The sequence below is a fragment of the Chlorocebus sabaeus genome, chromosome 21 (assembly GCF_047675955.1).
Source record: "Chlorocebus sabaeus isolate Y175 chromosome 21, mChlSab1.0.hap1, whole genome shotgun sequence".
NCBI classification, from domain to species: domain Eukaryota; kingdom Metazoa; phylum Chordata; class Mammalia; order Primates; family Cercopithecidae; genus Chlorocebus; species Chlorocebus sabaeus.
Window position 1 is genome coordinate 113911875 of NC_132924.1, and position 22560 is coordinate 113934434.

General features: G+C 37.9%; 1 protein-coding gene across 9 annotated transcripts in view; it reads right to left on the reverse strand.

The window, feature by feature from the left end:
• The window catches only part of BRAF (B-Raf proto-oncogene, serine/threonine kinase), a 200563-nt gene that overhangs the window by 116720 nt on the left and 61283 nt on the right, over nucleotides 1-22560 (reverse strand). For 7 of the 9 annotated variants that reach the window (XM_007983167.3, XM_007983165.3, XM_073009407.1 and 4 more), the window contains exon 2: nucleotides 6939-7040. The exons of the other annotated variants lie outside the window; for them this stretch is intronic. In XM_007983167.3, coding sequence (XP_007981358.1) covers nucleotides 6939-7040 — 102 coding nt within the window. The remainder of the gene's footprint in view (nucleotides 1-6938; nucleotides 7041-22560) is intronic. 9 annotated transcript variants of the gene reach the window in all.

The window sequence follows — 22560 nt, forward strand, 5'->3', positions numbered from 1 at the left end:
TTATTCTTGAAGGGTTCTGTTTCTTGCAGTTAAAAGCATTTATAATTTTTATGGAACCGGATTTATTCCTTCATTTTTCTTGTGTTTCCTCTAAAATTTCCCATCTCTCTGCTTTTACTCTGCTTTCTAGAACATTTATCTTCCAATATTTATTTTTCAACATTTATTTATATACACACAACACATTCATATATACACATATACATACCTATATGTCTGTATATACATATATTTTTAAAAATTTCTGGGCCGGGCACCACCGTGCTCACACCTGTAATCCCAGCACTGTGGGAGGCCAAGGCGGGCGGATCACGAGGTCAGGGGATCGAGACCATCCTGGCTAACATGGTGAAACCCCATCTCTACTAAAAATACAAAAACAAAATTAGCCGGGTGTGGTGGCAGGCGCCTGTAGTCCCAGCTACTAGGGAGGCTGAGGCAGGAGAATGGTGTGAACCCGGGAGGCTGAGCTTGAAGTGAGCTGAGATCATGCCACTGCACTCCAGCCTGGGCGACAGAGCTAGACTCTGTCAAAACAAACAAACAAAAAATTCTGGCTACTAATCGGAATTAGTTTAGCCTGTGCGCTCTAACACTAGCCAACAGGGGAACGACACAGCAACAGGGGCCACATGCGTCAGGGATAAGAACCCCTTCCCTTCCTTTGTCCAAGTGTGCGCTCACCATTGCTCCATCTGTAAGGGTGCACCCTTCTACAGAAGTAACTTGCCTGGCTGAGAATTAAAAATTTAAAAAATAAAAATAAAAATAAATTTCTGGTTATTGTATTTTTAATTTCTAAGAGGTCTTTCTTGTTCTCTGTTACTTTTGCTTCTTTAGTACTGCTATGAAGCAAGACTGGACTAATGGATCTTATCTCTGATGTTAATTATAGTTATTTTTAAGTTTTCTTCTGTTTTCTGCACTATTTCTGAGTTTCTGTTGACCATTTCTGCTGTTGTCTTTCTTGTTGAAAGCTTTCTTTAAATATCTGGTTATTCTTAACTGTCCATTCATATTTCAGAGTTAAGAAGTCTTAAGATGGGCCGGGCACAGTGGCTCAAGCTTGTAATCCCAGTACTTTGGGAGGCTGAGACGGGCGGAACACGAGGTCAGGAGATCGAGATCATCCTGGCGAACACGGTGAAACCCCGTCTCTACTAAAAAATACAAAAAACTAGCCAGGCGAGGTGGTGGGCGCCTGTAGTCCCAGCTACTTGGGAGGCTGAGGCAGGAGAATGGCGTAAACCTGGGAGGCGGAGCTTGCAGTGAGCTGAGATCCGGCCACTGCACTCCAGCCTAGGTGACAGAGCGAGACTCCGTCTCAAAAAAAAAAAAAAAAAAAAAAAAAAAAAGAGGTCTTAAGATGTCAGTATCAACCAAAGCAATCTCCAGATTCAATGCAATCCCTATCAAAATCCTGATGACCTATTTGTAAAAACAGAAACATCCTTTTTAAAATTCACATGGAGGCCGAGCACAGTGGCTTGTACCTGTAATCCCACCACTTTGGGAAGCGAAGGCAGATGGATCACTTGAGGTCAGGAGTTTGAGACTGGCCTGGTCAATAAGGTGAAACCCCATCTCCACTAAAAATACAAAAGCTAGGCATGGTGGCAGGTGCCTGTAATCCCAGCTACTCAGTAGGCTGAGGCAGGAGAATTGCTTGAACCTGGGAGGTGGAGGTCACAGTGAGCCAATATCATGCCACTGCACTCAGCCTAAGTGACAAAGCAAGACTCCGTCTCAAAAAAACAAAACAAAACAAAAACCACACACATGGAATCTCAAGGGATCCTGAATAGCCAAAACAATTTTGAAAAAGAACAAAGTTGGAGAACTCACATTTCCTGATTTCAAAACTTACTACAAAGGTAGTATAATCAAAACAGTAAGATGACAGCATAAAGACAGACAACAGACCAATGGAACAGAGAGCACAAAAATAAACTCTTGCATATACAGTCAAATGGTTTTCGACAAGGGTGCTAAGGCCATTCAGTCTTTTCAACAAATGATGCTGAGAAAACTGGGTATCCATATGCAAAAGAATGAAGTTGGACCCTTACCTTACATCATATATAAAAATTAACTCAAAATGGATCAAAGACCCAAATGCAAGAGTATTTGGGAGAAGAATGTCATGACACTGGATTTGGTGATGATTTCTTGGATATGATATTAAAGGCACGAGCAACAAAAAGAAAAACAGATAATTTGGACTTAAAAATTATAAGCAGAGCAAAAAGTGAACCCACAAAATGGGAAAAAGTTTGCAAATTAAATATCCAATAAGAACTGATATTTAGAATATATAAAGAACTATGCTCAATAACAACAAAACAAACAATCCAATTAAAAAATGGACAGAGAACTTAAATCAGACATTTCTCAAAAAAGATATACAAATGGCCAATAAGCACATAATAAAAGGCTCAACATTGTTAGTCATCAGGAAAATGCAAATCAGCACCATAATAAGGTATCACTTCACACACATTAGGCTATGTTTTTTTTTTGTTTTGTTTTGTTTGAGACGCAGTCTCATTCTGTCCCCCAGGTTGGAGTGTAGTGGCATGATCTTGGCTCACTGCAACCTCTTCTCCCGGGTTCAAGCGATCCTCCTGCCTCAGCCTCCTGAATTGCTGGGATTACAGGCACGTACCACTACACACACCTGTAATTTTTGTATATTTTAGTAGAGACAGGATTTCATCATGTTGGTCAGGCTGGTCTCAAACTCCTGACCTTGTGATCCACCCACCTCGGCCTCCCAAAGTGCTGGGATTACAGGTATGAGCCAACGTGCTTGGCCTAGGCTATGTTTTTAATTAACCGAAAACAGTAAGTGTTGGTAAGGATGTAAAAAATTAGAACCCCGTGCGATGCCAGTAGGAATATAAAATACGATAGGTGCTACAGAAAAAGGTGTGGCAACTCCAGAAAAAATAATCAAAAAATCAACATGTGATCCTGCAATTCTACTCCTGGGTATATACCCCAAAGAAGTAAAAGGAACTCAAACAGATACTCGTACACCCATGTTCACAGCATTATTGATAATAGCCAAAACGTGGAAGCAACCCAAGTGTCCAATGATGGATGAATGGATAATCAAAATGTGGTAAATACATACAATGGATTATTATCCAGCCTTAAAAAGGAAAAAAAATTTGCTATATGCATTTTCCTTGTTGCAACATGGATAAACCTCAAAGACATTAAGCTAAATGAAATAAGCCAGTCACAAAAGGACAAATATATGATTCCATTAATATGAAGTTCCCAGAGTAGTCTAATTCATAGATCAGAGACAGAAAGTAGAATGGTGGTTGTTAGGAACTAGGGAAAGAAGGAAATAGAGATTTAGTGTTTAATGGCTAGAGAGTTTCAGTTTTGGATAAAATTTCTAGAGATGGATGGTGGTGAAGGTTACACAAAAACATGAATGGACTTAATGCCATAGAACCATATACTTAAAAATGGTTAAAATGGTAAATTTTGTTAGGCATATTTTACCCCAATGAAAAAATAAAAAGTGTTAAGGAATCTTAAATGGCAGATTAGAAACCTGCAGAACGGTGAGTCTCAGTGAGTAATGAGTAGATCTGGCTCTTCACTGATGGGCCTTCAAATATCAGTATGTACAGGTCTTTTCTCTTGGGCTGGTGAGAGTCCATTCATAGTATATGAAATAGTGATGGCCAGGCACAGTGGCTCACGCCTGTAATCCTAGCACTTAGGGAGGCTGAGGCAGGTGTATGACTTCAGTTCGGGAGTTTGAGACAAGTCTGACCAACATGCCAAAACCTGTCTCCACTAAAAATACAAAAATTAGTCAGGAGTCATGGCGCACACTTGTAATCCCAGCTACTTAGGAGGCTGAGGCAGGAGAATCGCTTGAACCCAGGACAGAAGGCTCAGTGAGCTGAAATTGTGCTACTGCACTCCAGCCTGGGCAAAAGGACTCCATCTCAACAAAAAATAAAAAAATTAAAATGGTGATAAGTGCAATGTTCTAAAAATCATTTATATGTTCATTGTCTATATCTCCCTCCCCTCAATAAAACACAAGCTTAAAAAGGTGGAGATTGTTGGCCATTTTTTAAAAAATTGCTATTCCCGGCCAGGCGCGGTGGCTCACGCCTGTAATCCCAGCACTGTGAGAGGCCAAGGCGGGCAGATCACCTGAGGTCAGGAGTTTGAGACCAGACTGGCCAACATGATGAAATCCCATCTCTATTAAAAACACAAAAATTAGCTGGGTATGGTGGTGCATGCCTGTAATCCCAGCTATTTGGGAGGCTGAGGTAGGAAAATTGCTTGAACCTAGGAGGTGGAGGTTGCAGTGAGCTGAGATCGTGCCACTGCACTCCAGCCTGGGAGACAGTGAGACTCCATCTCGGCGGGGGGGAAAAAAAGAAAGAAAATTGCTATTCCCCAAGGCCTAGAACAGTACAAGATGAATCAACTATTTATAGAATTCTTAATATTTGTATCAGGAATTACGTTATTTCATAATTATAAACTCAATTAATCCTTAAATTACCCAAGGTGTAATATTATTCCCACTTTACTAATGAGGTGGGATATAAGAAGGCTGGATATCTTGAGTACAGAAACTAAGCCACAGTTGGGATTCAAACATGGGAGTCTGTATGACTCCATGGCTCATCGTAATCATTATATTATACTGCCGACTTCAGTGTGTGTGTATGTACGCGCATATATGCATACATTTGCATACTACATACACATAATACACACACACTATATAGCACAAGTCCCCAAGAATAAAAATCTATTTTACCACAAGCTAATAATATAACCTGTGAGTTATGCTCTGATGTATGTTGTCCTAGTCATATTTAATTTTAATAAGTAGTTCAATTTTGTGTGTCTAATTCTAAAAGAACCAACCGAAAAGACTATATCTAATAAAAGGTCCATAAATTATGTTACAAAGAATGGCTATGGCTGAAGGGAATACAAATATTTAGCCCAAATAAGAAAAGCTGTCTGGGAGGTGAGGGTGGGGGAAGACGGGACAACGTCAAGATAAAGGTAGAATAAGATAGAGATCGAGAGCACAGATTTCTGACTTACATCTGCCTTCTTCCCCTAACTAGCAGTGTCACCTGAATCAAGTTACTCAACCTCTCTCTGTTTTTTCACTTGTAAAATGGGAATAACAAAAATATCTAGTACCTAGTATCCTGCTCAAAGTAACTATAAAAAATGAATTAAGTAATAAAATGCATTTAACACAGTACTGGGCACAGAATAAGAAGCTCTAAGGTTTGTTGTTGTTAGTGATCAGTCTTCAAATAGTAAAAAGCCTGAAGAGATATGTGAGGAGGGGGCGGTGACTCACTGATATAGTGGGACCTAGTTATTGATGCAAATGAATTACATCTCAGCATGGGTTCAAAGTCTCCAAGACACAGAAATGGTTGGAAGAAAATTTGCTGGTTATATTGTCTAATTCTGGTTAATAAAAAATTGCCATTCTCATTAGGAGTACTTGCTTCCTTATGACACCTTTGATCAGCCTCCTAATAATATATGTATAGAAGACAGCACAGGATATTAGGAAGTACACTAATTGGTAATGAGAAATAAGAATTCTAGTCCTAGCTTTGATATTAACTAGGAGTGTGATCTGGGATAAGCCATATGAAGAGGAGGAGAAAAAAACAGCATATTAGCTGTTATTTCCCAACTTCCAAGTTTACTTTAGAAATATAAACTTACTTTCTCATAAAATACTTAAGACTTAACTTGCCCTTCAAAAAGTAATTAAATAACTAAGTTAGAAATTTAGTTTAGAAGTCTTTCAATCTGTGCTTAAAAACCTCTGGTATTTGGAGTCAAATGGCAACCTGATCATTTCTAATTTAGAGTTCTCCATCTCCTTGCATCACTAGTGATGATAGCTGAGCCAGCTTTTATAGACAAAGGGGGTGTAGGGTAGTGGTGAGCAGTATGGGCTCTAGAGCCTTACCACCTAGATTCTGTAACACCTTGTTGGCTGTGGAGTCTGACTACATAAGAAAACTAATGCTAATAAAGCTCATCTGTGATTACAACAGCACCTACTAACTCATAGGATTAATGAATATAAATTTACAATTATGCTCAAGGCTTGACACAAACCTCAAGGCACTATTAAACAGTAAACCTAAACAATGTTGAGCTATTTAAAAATTATAAATTTTACCTATAAGGAAGCAGAAACCAATTTTGGGGAGACTCATTCTGGAAAAAATATTTTACAAAATTGCTCCATTTTCCAATATGGTAACTGGTTTGCTGAGCTCCAAAACTGTGTGCTTTCTCTTTAAAAAAAAAAAAAAAAAAAAAAAAAAAAAAATTGGCTGGGCACAGTGGTTCACACCTGTAATCCTAGCACTTTGGGAGGCCGAGGTGGGTGGATCACAAAGTCAGGAGTTCAACAGCAGCCTGGCCAATATGGTAAAACCCCGTCTCTACTAAAAATACAAAAATTAGGCGGGCCTGGTAGTGCGCACCTGTAGTCCCAGCTGCTCAGGAAGCTGAGGCAGGACAATCGCCTGAAGCTGGGAGGTGGAGGTTGCAGTGAGCCGAGACTGTGCCACTACACTCCAGCCTGGGCGACAGAGCGAGACTCTGTCTCAAAAAAAAAAAAAAAAAAAAAAAATTTAATTCAGAGTAATACCTTGAAATTTATATGACTTCCCCCTTAGTTCTGATGTTTTCTAAATTATAAAATACATGTTTATTATAACAAGTGACACAAAACAAGATTAAGAAGTATAATACAGGCAAAGCTAATTCTCTCTTCCCAAATCTATTCCTAATCCCACCCCCAAAATAATCAAGATTATCAGTACAAATGTTTTTACAAGTTCATTTTTTTCTTTTCAAAATTACTACAGATATGATACTCAAAAGCTTACCTCCAGATATATTGATGGTGGATTATGCTCCCCACCAAATTTGTCCAATAGGGCCTCTATATGTTCCTGTGTCAACTTAATCATTTGTTTGATATTCCACACCTAAAAAATATTTTAAAAGAATTTAAATAAAAATCACTTAGGATATGAATTAGAAATATTTTAACGTAGACAACTACATCACAGTAACTGCCAGTGTTCCTCAAATTTTGAGCTTCGAGATCATTTAATATAGTGGTTTTTCTTTTATTATTAAACTTCTTTAAATTTTTTTCTACACTAGTAATACAACGTATTCTCAACTATAAAAGATTCAAATAATACACGAATATTCAGAATAAACCACGAAATCTCTCTTCATCTTCCTCACATTCTCAGGCCCCCTTTCAAAAAGGTTAAGTTCTGTTTATGGTTTGGTGAGCAACCAAACCATGTCTTCCCTTTACTCATGGAAAAAACATAAAGACATATGTATATGAAATGTACAAATATAATTAAATACCATACATAAAATACTTTTAACACTTGCTTTTTTCACAGAATAATAATGCCTCAGAAGTCTCTCCACATCAATATGCATATATTTTACCCCCTAATGGTTATATAGCATCCATTTCATAGCATTGCACTGCTTATTTCAACAGTCTCTAAACTTCAGTGGTATCCAGGGGTTAGGTGGGCATAGACAATTTTAAGAGAATTTGCAGATCCTCAAGTTTTATCTGTATGTTCCCTGATTGATCTGCTTAAGAACTGGTTCTCCTTCCCTACTTCCTCTTTTAAAATAATTATTTTCCACTTTATAAAAAAAAAGGCAAAGTTCTTTTCCACCTCAAATACTACTGAGATGCATCATTCTGAGATGTAAAAATTCCAAAGTACCTAACAAATAGACAATTAAAAGGGGGAAATTCCTTGAGAGAAAAGGGGGAAAAATTAAGAGCAGGACCATATTTTATCAATGAAACAAATCTCTGGCAAGGCTCCAAGCCTTACCCATCTATCCAGCCAGCCAGACTAGAATCCAGAAGTTTAGTGGTTATTAAAAGGTACATATTAGCATATTTGTTTTAAGATAAATAAGTCATCAGGTTTTTTTCTTTCTTGATAAAAAAGAAAAACAGTCCAATTTGTCTGGTTTGATAGTGAGAACTGGCTATCAGGTTATGTGGCAGATTCTATTTCTAAGTTGAATGATCTAAATCTGCAGCATAAAGGCTTGTCCAAAAAATGCATTTAACATAAATATAATGCACAGCAGAAATTATGACCTTTTAAACTATTCAAAGTAATACACAGTAGAAATTATGGCCTTTTGAACTATTCAAAGTTATAATGAAAAAATGTGAGATATCAATTTTTAAATGTACAGGGAAATAAATGAAAAAAAAAAGAGTTCCAAATCTCTTGGTTTATTTAATAATTTCCTTACTAACGGACATTTAGATTATTCAATTTCCTCAACATCAAACAATACTTCAAAAAATAGTTCTGGGCCGGGCGCGGTGGCTCAAGCCTGTAATCCCAGCACTTTGGGAGGCCGAGACGGGCGGATCACGAGGTCAGGAGATCGAGACCATCCTGGTTCACACGGTGAAACCCCGTCTCTACTAAAAAATACAAAAAACCAGCCGGGCGAGGTGGCGGGCGCCTGTAGTCCCAGCTACTCGGGAGGCTGAGGCCGGAGAATGGCGTGAACCCGGGAGGCGGAGCTTGCAGTGAGCTGAGATCCGGCCACTGCACTCCAGCCTGGGCGACAGAGCTACACTCCGCCTCAAAAAAAAAAAAAAAAAAAAAAAAAAAAAAAAAAAAAAAAAAAAAAATAGTTCTGAACTGCTTTTCAGAGTAAAGGTGCAAGTTTTATTTTTTGGTATCTAGGTACAGGATTCCAGGATTGAAGGATATACCTATTTTAAAATTTAATATATATGCCAAATGGTCTTCCAAAAGAAGAAATGTATCAAGTCAAGTCCCCATCTGCAGGGTATAAGTCCACTCCTTTCCCCACAATCTCACCAACACCCAGCATAATCACACTTCTAAACTTTTGCCAATCTGAAAGGGAAAAGGCAATCATGTTTTAATTTGTATTTCTTACAAAGTTGAGCATTTTTTATACTTACTGGCCATTTGAGATTTTGGAAAATTTCCTATACTGTACTCCCTTTTATTCTATTGAGTTGTTTTTTTCCATATTCATTTATAGATAGTCTTTATTCTGGATATTAATCTTTATTCTTCTACAAATGTTAAGGTCTTTCAATTGTTTTTCATGACTCTTGTCATATAAAGTCTTGCTACTCAAAGTGTGGTCCATAGACCAGAAGCAGCAGCATCTTCTGAAAGATTGTGAGAACAGCAGAAGCTGGCCTGGCACAGTGGCTCACATCTGTAATCCCAACACTTTGGGAGGCCGGGGCAGGCGGATCACTTGAGCCCAGGAGTTCACAACCAGCCTGGGCAACATAGCAAAACCCTAGCTGGGCATGGTGGTACCAGCCTGTAGTCCCAGCTACTCAGAAGGCTGATGTGGGAGGATTACCTGAGCCCAGGAGGTTGAGGCTGCAGGGAGCCGTGACTGCACCACTACACTTCAGCCTGGGCAACAGAGTGAGATTCAGTTTCTACCGCCGCCCCACAACCTGCCAAAAAAAAAACAAAAACAAAAAAACAAAAAAACCCAGCCGAAGCTCAAGCTCCATCTCAGATCTACGGAACTTTAACAAAATGATTCATATGCATATTAAAGTCTGAGAAGCAAGGACAGAGGTTCCAAATTGTTTTTCCAGTCAGGTATTTCAATATTTTCTTTCACAATGCCTTTGCTAATTTCTCATATCTCCAAAAAGTGTTAGATGGCTTCTTTTATCAAGCTACACTTACTCCCTAGGTGATCTCATCCAATCTTGTATCTTTATATGCCAACTATGAACTGACGATGCCCAAAATTTAAAATCCAACTCTATCTTTTCCTCTCAACACCAGATTCCTAACTGCCTGCTGAATATGTCTACTATTATACCTAATAAAAGCATTTCAAACTTAACATATTCAAAGACTAACTTCTGATCTCCCCCATCACCCCCACAAAACTTGTTTTTCCTAGTCTCTTTACCTCAAAAATGATAAGCTCCATTCTTTGAGTAAACCCAAAACTTCAGCATCATCCTTGACTCTTTTCTCACATCTGACAATCCATCTCAATCCATCTCCAGATCAAAAGATATGTAGATATTAGTCACCTTCGCTACCACTACCATCCTGGTCTAAGCCACCTTCATTTCTCTCTTAGTTTATTACAACAGTTTCTGAAATGGCCTCTCCTGTTTCATGCCTAGAATGGGACAGTAGCTGTTCTTCAAAAACTATAACTGCAGGCTCTGCATGGTGGCTCATGCCTGCAATCCCAGCACTTTGGGAGGCTGAGACAGGAGGATCACAACATAGTAGGACCCTGTCTCTACAAAGCAAAACAAAACAAAACAAAACAAAACAAAACAAAACAAATTAGCCAGACGTGGTGGTGTGTGCCTGTGGTCCCAGAGGCTGAGGTGGGAGGATCGCTTGAGCCTGGGAAGTTGAGGCTGCAATGAGCCGTGATCGCATCACCCCAACCTAGGCAACAGAGTGAACCCCATCTCAAAAACAGAACTATAACTGCAGATCACATGTCATTCTCTTGCTCAAAACCCTCCACTGGCTTCCTCAATAAAAATCACCAAAACCATGACCTGGCCCTCTGCTATTTGTCTATCTTCATTTCTTACTGTTCTCCCGTCACTCATCCCTCTCCAATCACACTTGGCCTCACTGAACATGCCATGTATACTCCCAATGTAGGACTTGTGAATTTACTATTCCTTCTGCCTAGAATGCTCTTCCCCTAAGATTTCTATAAGGTTTGCTATCTTATCAAGTTAATTCATCTCTTTATCCCAGTGTCACCTTATCAATGAAGCATTCTCTTACCTTCTCATTTAGAAAGCCTCTATCCCTCCCATTCCTTAGAGGCACAGAGTCAGTTATACCCTTTGTTAATTTTCTTTGTTCCATAGAATATGCAACTACTTTACTATATATATTTTATGTGTTTATTTTGTTAGTGGTGTGTGTCTTCCCCACTCCCCAAAAGAATAAAGTCCAGGAGAGTATGGGTTTTTGTCTTATTTTTTCTGATTTATCCCCAGAGCCTAGAACAGTGCCTAGCATACAATAAGCACTCAAACATATATTTGTTTTAAAACAAATGAATACTTTATTTATTTTTAAAACAGCGTCTCTGTCTCCCAGGCTGGAGTGCAGTGGCACAATCTTGGTTCACTGCAGCCTCAGCCTCCCTGGCATCAATCCTTCCACCCCAGACTCCCAAGTAATTGGGACTACAGGTGCGCACCAGCACACCTGGCTAATTTTTGTATTTTTAGTAGAGATGGGGTTTTGCCACATTGCCCAGGATGGATCTTTCCTTAGAGCATCCCTCTATGATGTGTTCACTGGTCAACTGGACAAAACTGTTTTCTAAGTCATAATTTGATAACACAGAGTTGATTATGTTTTCCATGTCTTTAGCTACTTTAAGATCAGAAACATTTTCTTTTTATGTCCCCTCATGACTTATTTTGGTGTCTTAGTCATAATAGGTACTCAATTAAAGCTGAAGATTTAAGCTGGTTTCAGAAAAGAGTAAGAAAGAAAACAAGTCATCCTAGTTCAGTGATCCTTTCTTAGGTCCAGTAAATTCAGGATGATATTACCCACACTCCCCCTTTTTTTTTTCAATAAAAACTTATATGCAGTTAGCATAAAGAACTATTTCTCCCAAGGGATGGGAGAGAGAAAGTGGGGGAAAATAATCAGAGATGAGAAATGAAGAGAATGAGTTGATTAGAATAAAATTTTCTTGCTGAGATATAAAAAAATGATAAGATTGGGCCAGCAGTGGTGGCTCACACCTGTAATCCCAGCACTTTGGGAGGTCAAGGTGGGTGGATCACTTGAGGTCAGGAGTTCGAGACCAGATGGCCAACATGGTGAAACCCCGTCTCTACTAAAAATACAAAAATTAGTCAGGCATGGGGGCGTGCACCTGTAATCCCAGCTACCCAGGAGGCTGAGGCAGGAGAATCACTGGAACCCGGGAGGCAGAGGTTGCAGTGAGCCGAGATCACGCCACTGCACTCCAGCCTGGGTGACAAGAGCAAGACTCCGTCTAAAAAAAAAAAGAAAGAAAGAAAAAAAAAGAAAAAGAAAGTAAGATTGGTTAGGTATAGTGAGGCCAGACCATGAGTGTCTGGAAGTCGGGTTTTTTATCTCCCCAAAGAAGAGTAATTTTATATCCGAAGAATAAACAAAAGTCACAGTGACCCTTGTTGGAATTTTAAAGAATGAGTTTGGGAGGGAGAGAAAAGTCTTTCAGAATCTCCAGAGGAGTTACAGAAAGAACTTTGATGACTCTTATAGAATAGAGATATATTAAAAAGTAGAATACGATACTGAAAAGCTAACAGTAGGTACATAGTTAAAACATCTTCTTGGAAAAAAAAGGAAAATCTGTTGCCACAATCCTAAAAGGGAGATGAAAAAATTAAAAACAAAACTAAAAACTTCAAGAAAGTTACTAAAAGATCTCCTCTCCTGTTTTAATCTCTTCAGTAGGCCACAGCTATTATAGCCAAGCAAGCTTAGTAAATAATTCATCATTTTTAGTGACTTTACAAATGGCAAAACTCCTTCTCCCAAAAAAAAAGGCTGAGAATTAAAAAAAAAAAAAAATCCTAGAAGATGCCCATGTTAAAATATAAATGCAGACAAACTGCTACGGAAGGACATAAAGGGGAGTGAGTTATGGCACAAAAAAATACCTACAGCCATTGGCTCCCCTCATCCCTTAAAGAAAATGTAATTAAAATAACAATTAGTAATAGGTGATTTTATATATATATATACTTATATACATGAATATCTTCTAAATTAAGAAGCTAGCAAAACCTAGATGTTAAAACTCAACAAAGATAACATTAAAAACAAAAAAAAAAACCAAAAAAAAAAACAAAAAAAACAGGCCGGGTGCAGTGGCTCATGCCTATAATCCCAGCACTTTGGGAGGCAGAGGCCAGGAGTTCGAGAGCAGCCTGGCCAACAAGACAAAATCCTTTCTCTACTAAAAGTACAAAAATTAGCTGGGTGCGGGTGTGCGCCTGTATTCCCAGCTACTTGGAAGGCTGAGGCAGGAGAATCTCTTGAACTTGGGAGGCGGAGGTTGCAGTGAGCTGAGATCACGCCACTATACTCCAGCTTGGGTGACAGAGCAAGACTATCTCTAAACAAACAAACAAACAAAACATAAAATAATCCAAACTGTGAAGAAAGGCATCAAACTCTTAAATTCATATATATGATATATAAACATATACAACAGTATACATAAAAATATATATATTAAAAGCAAGAATAATAATTAATTAGGAATCCAGTAACATAATACTTAATAGGTCAAAGGGGAAAACTACAGGACCAGCCTAAAAGATTCCAAGAAACAAATAATTGTTATGAAAGGTGGGGTTGGGGGAGGAACAGAGTAGGGGGAGGAACAGAGGGAGGGAAGGAAGAGACAGAAGTGGTCCCAAAATTTCAAGAAAATGGTTGAAAGAATCACAGTACTGAAAGCAAGGAGGCCAGAACCATCAACCATTTAGTTGGAAAAATTCAGAACATTCCTGAAAAATAGAAAATGAATATAATCAGTTTGACAAAGAAATCAAAGCTAATAAACTGCAGACCAAAACACAAAAGTAAATTTCTACTAAGATAACTCTGGAAGAACAGCAAGCTTAAAGACAACACATATAAGAAGGAAGCATGAAGAAACTATAAAGACCTGAGTTTTGAATCATACAGTCACCAAATTAAAACCTCAGGTAATGTAAAACAGATTACTGCTGAAGAGAGAATTAAAGAACTAGAAGGTGACTCAGAAAATCAGCCAAAAGGCAGAGATAAATGGATGGAAAATATGAAAGACATGAAGCACAGAATGAGTTAATCTGGGAGGTAAACAGGGAATAGGGGAGATATCTGAACAGAAGCTGGCCATAAATTTTCCAAAACAGGTGAAAATAAAAAAATTCAGTTCTTAACGTCAACCGGAAAGAAAAGACCAGTTAGATTGGTGGCACACTTCTCAACATCAGTAAAAGAAGCAAGAAGACAATGAACTGATGTTAAGATGCAAGAAGAAAATAACTAACAACCTAGAAAAAGGAAACTGAATCAAGAAGTAGTATCAAAGAAAGAACGGCATGAGAGGGCTAAATAGTGGCTCCCCCACCAAGATAACTAAACATATACCAAGACCCAGAAGAACTTGTAAATGTTATCATATGTGCAAAAGGAACTTTGCAGACATGATTAAGTATTGTGAAACAGGGAGATTATTCTGGAAATCTGGGTAAGCCCTAAATGTAATCTACAAGCATACTTATAAGAGGGAAATAAAGGGGAATTTTATTATAGTTGGTTAGGTGATATAAAAACTCAGCAGAGAAAGATATGAAGATGCTACACTGCTGACCTTGAAGATGGAGGAGGTGGCCATGAGCCAAGAAATACAAGGAGTGCAGGTCTAGAAGCAGGAAAAGGCAAGAAATCAGATTTTTCCTTATTCCCTCTAGAGAGAGCAAAGTCTTGCTGATACCTTGATTTTTGCCCAGTAAAACACTCATTCTGGATTTCTGACCTCCAGAAATGTAAGAGAGTACATTTGTGGTGGTGTAAGTGACCAAGTTTGTTGTTATTTATTATTGCAGCCATAGAAAATGAACATAGATGGAGAATCTAGAGACTAATACACATGAAAGCAAACCTAAATAAGCATTTAGGTTTAATAAGTTTATTAATAAGCATATTAGGTCTTAACAAAATAAGCATATTAGATTTACATAAAAGTAACAAAACAATGACTACATGAATGGGGGAAAGGGCCCACATTACAGCATTTCAAAACCTATCTATTATTATTCAAGAAGAGAGATCTAGGAACATCTTGTGCCAGATACCAGGTTGAAGGGACTCCTACTGACCAAATTTGGAGATTTTCAGCAAAAATAAAAAATAAAAAATAAGTACTGTAATTGACCATAACAGATGGTATGCAAAAACAAACAAATAAACAAAAAAACTTCATAATTCCATAACAATTAAAAGGGTAGGAGAGCATTTGCTCACACTGTAGATGACTATTACACCCTTAGAAAACTGAACTTTAAATGAAAAAAATTATGCATGTATCCTGCCTTTTTAGGAAAAATTAGTTATTCCCACTTGATATAGGGAAATGCTTCTTTACAAAAGAATGCCAGCTAATATAAAATAATTGGTTCAGAAAAGGATCAAAGGATGCTAAAATCATTAGGAGGAAAGCTGATTGAGAACAGGATACTTACATAGTGCCAAAGTATTTTCCCACATATTAAAGATGAAGGGGAAAACATACCTTCAAGTGGCTTAGAACCATTAATAGTGGAACAAACCAACATATGCCTCATGATGTGATGCAACATGAGACATCACCCATGAAGTATACATGCAAAACATTTAAACTGAATCTAATCAAGCCTTTAAACTTAACTTTTAGTTTAGAAGAAATACAGGGAATAGAGAAATATGCTAAAACTACTACAATGAAATAATCAAATATAGATTGTGGGATATTCTATAAGACATTTTTCTTCTCTTTGAAAGTCAAAGCGTTGGCAATTGGACTAATCCAAAATGTGGCACATTCTAAGACAACTGTCCTGGACTCTTTAATAAATCATTTCATGGGAGAACAAGACAGTAGGTGGCCAGTTTAAGACTAAAAGATAACTACTACTAAAAGACAACAAATAATTCAGTGCATGCACAAGTGGATCTTAGTTTAGGGATGGAAGATAGCTGTAAGAGACATTCTTGGGACAACCACGGAAATCTGAACACATATCAGATATAAGATGATGGAGTTGTTAATCTTCCTAGATATGATATTTTGGTCAAATGATTTCCTTTTTCTTAGGAGATATACATACAGTAAAATGTTAACAATCATTGAATCTTGGTAGTATAGGTAGTGTTTATATAAGTGTTTATATAAATATATATAGAGACAGGCCTAAGAATTAGAAATGTAGAGACAAAAAACTTACTTGTAGGAAACATGCTATCTACAGAAAAATCCAAGAGAATCTACAAACCATGAGGGCTAATACCTATTAACTATAAAAGCTAAGGGAAGAGTTTAGCAAGGTTTGTTGGATATAAAATCAAGGACATAAAATTACATGGTATTCTAACACATTAGCCAGAGTCAATAAAAAGAAAGATGCTTCTCATGATAGCAACACTATAAAGAATCTAGAAGAAAAATCTAACAAAAGATTCCCAAGACTTTTGTGACAGGAACAACAAAATAATGTGCAGGTGCACAAAAGACTACTAAGAAGAGAAACAGATTCAGTTGACTCTAGAGGTTTCCACCCCTGTTTTGGTAGCTTATCAAAAAGCTGGCTCAGCAGGTCTGAGTTTGTTTAATGCAAGAAAAGGCTGATCAGCCACAGAGTACCGACGGCTTTCCCGTCCTCATAAGGCCATTTCATCAACCTCAAAGCTCCAATTATTACATAGGAGCCCTTTACACAGTACATTGTTCTAGTTGTGTCTGGTCAACGCACACATCTTTATGGGGACAACAGACCTTAGGGAATTGTGTGTGCCTTAATACTTTATTTTTCTCCACTAAACCTTATTTCACATTACACCAAATGACATGCATGTGTGCATGCAGATGTGTTCCCCTTCACTTGACCAAGACCTACACAAATATCCTTTATGGGAAGTTTCAATATTACAATGATGTCAACTTTCCACAAATAAATTCAGTGTAGTGAAATAAACAAAATTCCAAAAATAATTTTTCCTCCATGGAACTTGAAAAACTGATTCTAATTTTTTTTTTTTTTTTAAGATGGAGTCTCGCTTCGTCACCAGGCTGGAGTGCAGTGACACGATCTTGGTTTATTGCAACCTCCGCCTCCTGGGTTCAAGTGATTCTCCTGCCTCAGCCTCCCAAGAAGCTGGGACTACAGGTGCACGCCACCATGCCCAGCTAATTTTCTGTATTTTTAATACAGACGGGATTTCACCATGTTGGCCAGGATGGTCTCAATCTCTTGACCTCGTGATCCACCCACTTCAGCCTCCCAAAGTGCTGGGATAACAGGTGTGAGCCACCGTGCACAGCCTGATTCTAAAATTTTTATGGAAGCACTGTATAGTAGTAGCCTTTGACTATTCTGAATAATAAGGAGGGTAAGACTGGTGTTACCAGGAAAACAAGACTTACAGAGAAATGATACTAGCATACAGACAGAACGACCAAAGGGACAGAAGAGAGGGCTCAGAAACAGAGGCACAGGTATTTATTTACACAGCATACGGTTCACGTTGGCATTATAATTTAGTAGGGAACAGAATGGACTATATAATAAATATTGCCAGGGTAAGTGGCCATCCTTTTGGAAAAGGTCAACTAATCCAAAAGAAGATGGGCAAAATACTTATGAATAGGTAGTTCACTATAGGGAATTCAGAATATCTAATAAACACATAAAATAAATGACCTCATTAGTAATCAAAGAAATACAATGAAAGACCAGGCCTGGTACAATGGCTCATCCCTGTAACCCCAGCACTTCGGAAGGGCAAAGTGGGAGAATTGCTTGAGGCCAGGAGTTCAAGACCAGCCTGTGCAACATAGCAAGACTGCATCTCTAGAAAAAATTTTTAAAAATTAGTTGGATGTGGTACTGCATGCCTGTACTCCCAGCTACCAGGAGGCGGAGAGGCTGAGGTGGGAGGATTGCCTGAGCCCAGAAGTTTGAGGCTACAATGAGACCGGAATGAATTACTGCACTCCAACTTGGGTGACAGAGCAAGACCTTGTCTCAAAAAAATACATACATACATATGAAAAATCAGTGAGATTGCAAAAAAATTGGGCCTAATAATACAAAGAGTGGTAATCATGTACATGCAGCAACAAACACTACCATATTCTACATGGGGTATAATATAAATATTAGAGAGTAAATTGGCAGTATCTAGAGTAAAGCTAAGGATAAGCATATCCTATCATGTAGCTACTTACATTCACATATGTACAAGCTATTTTCACTGCAGCAATGTTTGTAATAGCAAAAAACTAGAACCAACTCAAATATTCCCTAAGAGAGAAAAAATGGCAAACCGGTATGTCTGTGTAACAAAATACCACATATTAAGTCAAAACAAAAAGCTAGCACTATATTTATCACATGAATACATCACAAAAACATAGTATTGATGAAAAAGCAAGTTTCAGGATACATACAACTTTAAAATGTCAACAATCTACAGAAAAATATTTTCTTTTTAAAAAAGGAAACAGGCTTTATTCCAGCAAACAGTTTGCAAACCGTGGAGATGTACCTTGGTACAAAATAAAGGCAGCTTCTGAGAGAACAAAGAAAAGGGGTTGTCATTTACAGAGAAAGTTCACAGTCAGGTTTCCACTCTGGTCCACTATACAAATGAGGGGTGCAAACTTGTTCAGTTCTGATTGGCTGAGGCAGGTCACAGTGTATCTGTTAGGTCCAAAAGGCCAAATGGTATTTTCTGGTAGCTGGTGTTTCAGGTGGCATAAATAGGAACAGACAGCTATGAAAGTCCTAAAGTTACTGGGTGTGTAGGTATTCCAGGAATGCAGAGTACACATGTGATCTCTACATGTCTGCAAATGACTGCATGGCTCTATTTTGAATTTGGACTATTAGCCACTCAGGATCTGTATTAAAGGGTTGGTTCTTTCAGGGTTCACAAAAACATGCCATCAATGTTCTAGATTGTTTGTGGATATATACCCACAGCAAAAGTATTTGAAATGTGCATAGGCACGATAAACAGTAAATTCAGGATAATGGTTACTTCTGAAAAGGCAGAAAGGGCAGGGAAAAGTATCAAAGTAAGCCTGTAAGGTGCTATAGCTGTGTCTATAATTTTTTGGTTTCTAAAAATCTGAAGCATATATAAGACAATTCAACAAAACTGAGTTAATAGGTACACAGTTATTATATTATTCCCTACACTTTCCTATATACTTGAAGTAGAAAGGAAAAGTGGGAAGAAAGAGGGAAAGAGGGAAGATACTGAAGGAGGAGGATACTAAGTAAGTTAGCTAGCTCCTTCCAGAAATAAACATACTAAAGCTGTCCTTACTTTTGTAACTGGGGTGGCCTTAAGTCTGCCTCTTAAAATCCCTGCACCCTGGAGGAAAGCCAGTCAGTGAATACACAACACTTGTAGTCATTTCCCATTTAGAAAAGAATCCTAGACCTATATAACTGCAAAGTTCTTCTAACAATTTAGTCCTTATTCAAAAACAAGAATCACGAGACACTATGAATATCCAATGGGAGGAAAGAAAAAGATCACAATGAACAAACAGAATAAACAGGCAAGGAGAAAACTGAAATATTATTATTAAGAAAACATTTGAGAAGGGGTAAATAACAGAAGTAGTATTGATAAAGATCATAGTAGTGATATGTAATACAAAGAAATGTACCAGAAGGTAGAGAGGTTAAAAAAGAGAGAACAAGAGAGAGAGAAAAAAATGGGTGATACAAGTAAAAAGTTGAAGAGATATAAAGAATACACTTGGGAAGTTCAAAACACATTTAATAAGAGTTCTAAATGAAGAAAATAGAAGAAATAAAGACAATGCTAAAAATATTTGGAGTTAAAACACCAATGGTCTGAGTAAAAGGGCTCAGTGAGGCTAAGTCAGATGAGTTAAAAGACTAATATCTACATAAATCCTAGTTTACATAATTAAATTCCAGAATTTCAAAACTCTACATAAATCCTAGTTTACATAATTAAATTCCAGAATTTCAAAACTCTAAAAGCTTCGTATAACTAGAATTAATTTGGCAGCAGAGTTTTCATCAGCAACATTAAAAGACAATGAAGACGGAAAGTAGATTACTCGTTAACTTCAAGTTCGGGAGTGGGTGAATTGGTGGGAACAGAGAATGACTGCTAATAAATCCAGGGGTTTCGTTTTTGAGTGATAATATTCTACAATGGACTGCGGCGATGGCTATACAACTCTGTGAATATATTAAAAACCACTAAATTGCACATAGTATGATATATGAATTATGCCTCAATAAAACTGTTATTTTTTAAAAGATAGTGGAATAACGTCTTCACTGTCTGGGCAAAAATGACTATGAATCTGGAATTTTACATCCAGGCAAGCATGAGGGCAAATGAAAACCTTTTTGGACATGTTAAGTTCTCAAAAAATTTACTTCAATAGGAATCATCCATCTGAAAACACTTCTATCTTTTGACCTATCAATTAAACTTCTAGGAATTTTACCAATCCCTCACAAAATTGGAAAAAAAGAGTAGGCCTCTCGTCCCAGCATTTATAAAGATAAAACAAATGACTCACCAGGTAAAAAAAAAAAAAAATTAACTGATTTTTTAAGGCACTATTTTTATATATAACAAAACAAACACAAAACTGACGTGAATAAGTTGGTCCAAAAACAATAAAAAATAATAGGAAATATACCCCACAAAAAGCCATGTTTCCAACTAGAAAGTTAAAGATAGTGATTGTGGCTATCTGGTAAGCAAGGGGAGAGTAGAAACAAGATGGATATCAGAAAAATTAGGCAAGATGCCAGGTTATGAAGGGTCCTGAAAGCCATGGAAAATAGAGTTTTATTTTTATTCTAAGAGCAATGAGAATCTAAAGTTTCAAAAACAGGTACCTGTGACATAATCTGATTTATATTTTAATTACTAACAATTTACTTCTGATATGGTTTGGATCTGTGTCCCCACCCAATCTCATGTCAAACTATAATCCCCAACGTTGGAGGTAGGGCCTGGTGGGAGGTGACTAGATTATGGGGGTGGATTCTTCATGAATGGTTTAGCACCATCCTCTTGATGCTGTCCTTTTGATGAGTGAGTTCTCAAAAGATCTGATTGTTTAAAAGTGTTTAACACCTTCCCCTACCCCTTGCTCCTGCCATGTAAGACGCACCTGCTCCTGCTTTGCCTTCCTGTCATGACTGTAAGTTTCCTGAGGCCTCCTCAGAAGCTGAGCAGATGTCAGCATCATGCTTCCTGTACAGCCAGTGAAACCGTAAGCCAATTAAACCTCTTTTCTTTATAAATTACCCAGCCTCAGGTATTCCTTTACAGCAATCAGGGAATAGATAAATATACCATCCCATTTTATAGATAAGCATATTGTGGCACAAGTGTTAAATATATTGCTAAAGGCCACTCAGCTAGTAAATGATAGAGTCAGGATTTAATTCTAGACAATGTAACTCTAGAGCAGTATATATTATAGTACATCTAATTATCACTCTAGTGGAGAATGGATTACGGTGGACCAAGAATGAATGCAGGGAGGAAGACTACTTGAGACTATGGTTGTGTTAAGCAACCATAGTTAAGCAAGAGATGATTGCTTAGAGCAAGGTGGGAAACAGTGGAGATAGGGCTACTGGATTAGACATGGAGGAGGAGTGAGAAAAAACTAAGAATTAAGGCTGATTCTGAAATGTTGATGTGTGCAATGGGTGGACAGTGATGCCATGAGGGAGAAAAATCAAGTATTATGTCACCAACAGGAGAGGCTGACTAAATGATCAAGCAGGCAGCTGGCTATGCAAGTGTAGAACCCTGGTGGAGAGATGAGGTTGAAGATATATTTGGGTGTCACTAGCATACTGGGAGGCAGACCTACAAGGGAGTATAGGCTAAGAAGGCTCAGCTCTGGGTGTCATAAACATTTACAAGAGAAATCAAAAATGGCTGAAAAGAAAGAGACTCTGAGGTAGAAGGAAAAAATATTAAGTGAAGAAAATTTATTAGATAAGAATAGGAACATATAATAGTGGATAGAAGACATTAGGAAAGGTAGGAACTGTGTATCTGTACGTACTTGGTCATTCCTATTTACATACATTTGCAGATGTATTGGGGCTAGGAGATAATAGAGCATGTTTGTGGCTGAAGGGAATTCAATAGAGGGGAGAAAAATGATACGGAAGACAGAGATGCAGAAAAGATGAAATCTAAGTCACAAATAGAGAAATCAGACTGTCAGGAGTGGTCTTTGATAACAAATGAAAGGAAGAACAAGAGGACCAATGCAGACAAGTCTGTAGAATTGGTGGTGAAAAGATGACAAGAGCTGCATTTAATTTCTCAGTAAAAGTTTGAAGTGAATTCCACAGATAGGAGTGGGAGCTGTGAGAGGTTTGCAATGAGTGGAGGAAATGCATTTTTTTTTTTTTCCCGAGACAGTCTCATTCTGTTGTCCAGGTCAGAGTGTAGTGGTGCGATCTTGGCTCACTGCAGACTCTTGCTTCCTGGGCTCAAACGATTCTCCTGCCTCAGTCTCCCAAGTAGCTGGAATTACAGGCATGTGCTACCACACCCAGCTAATTTTTATATTTTTAGTAGAAACAGGGTTTCACCATGTTGGCCAGCCTGGTCTTGAACTCCTGGCCTC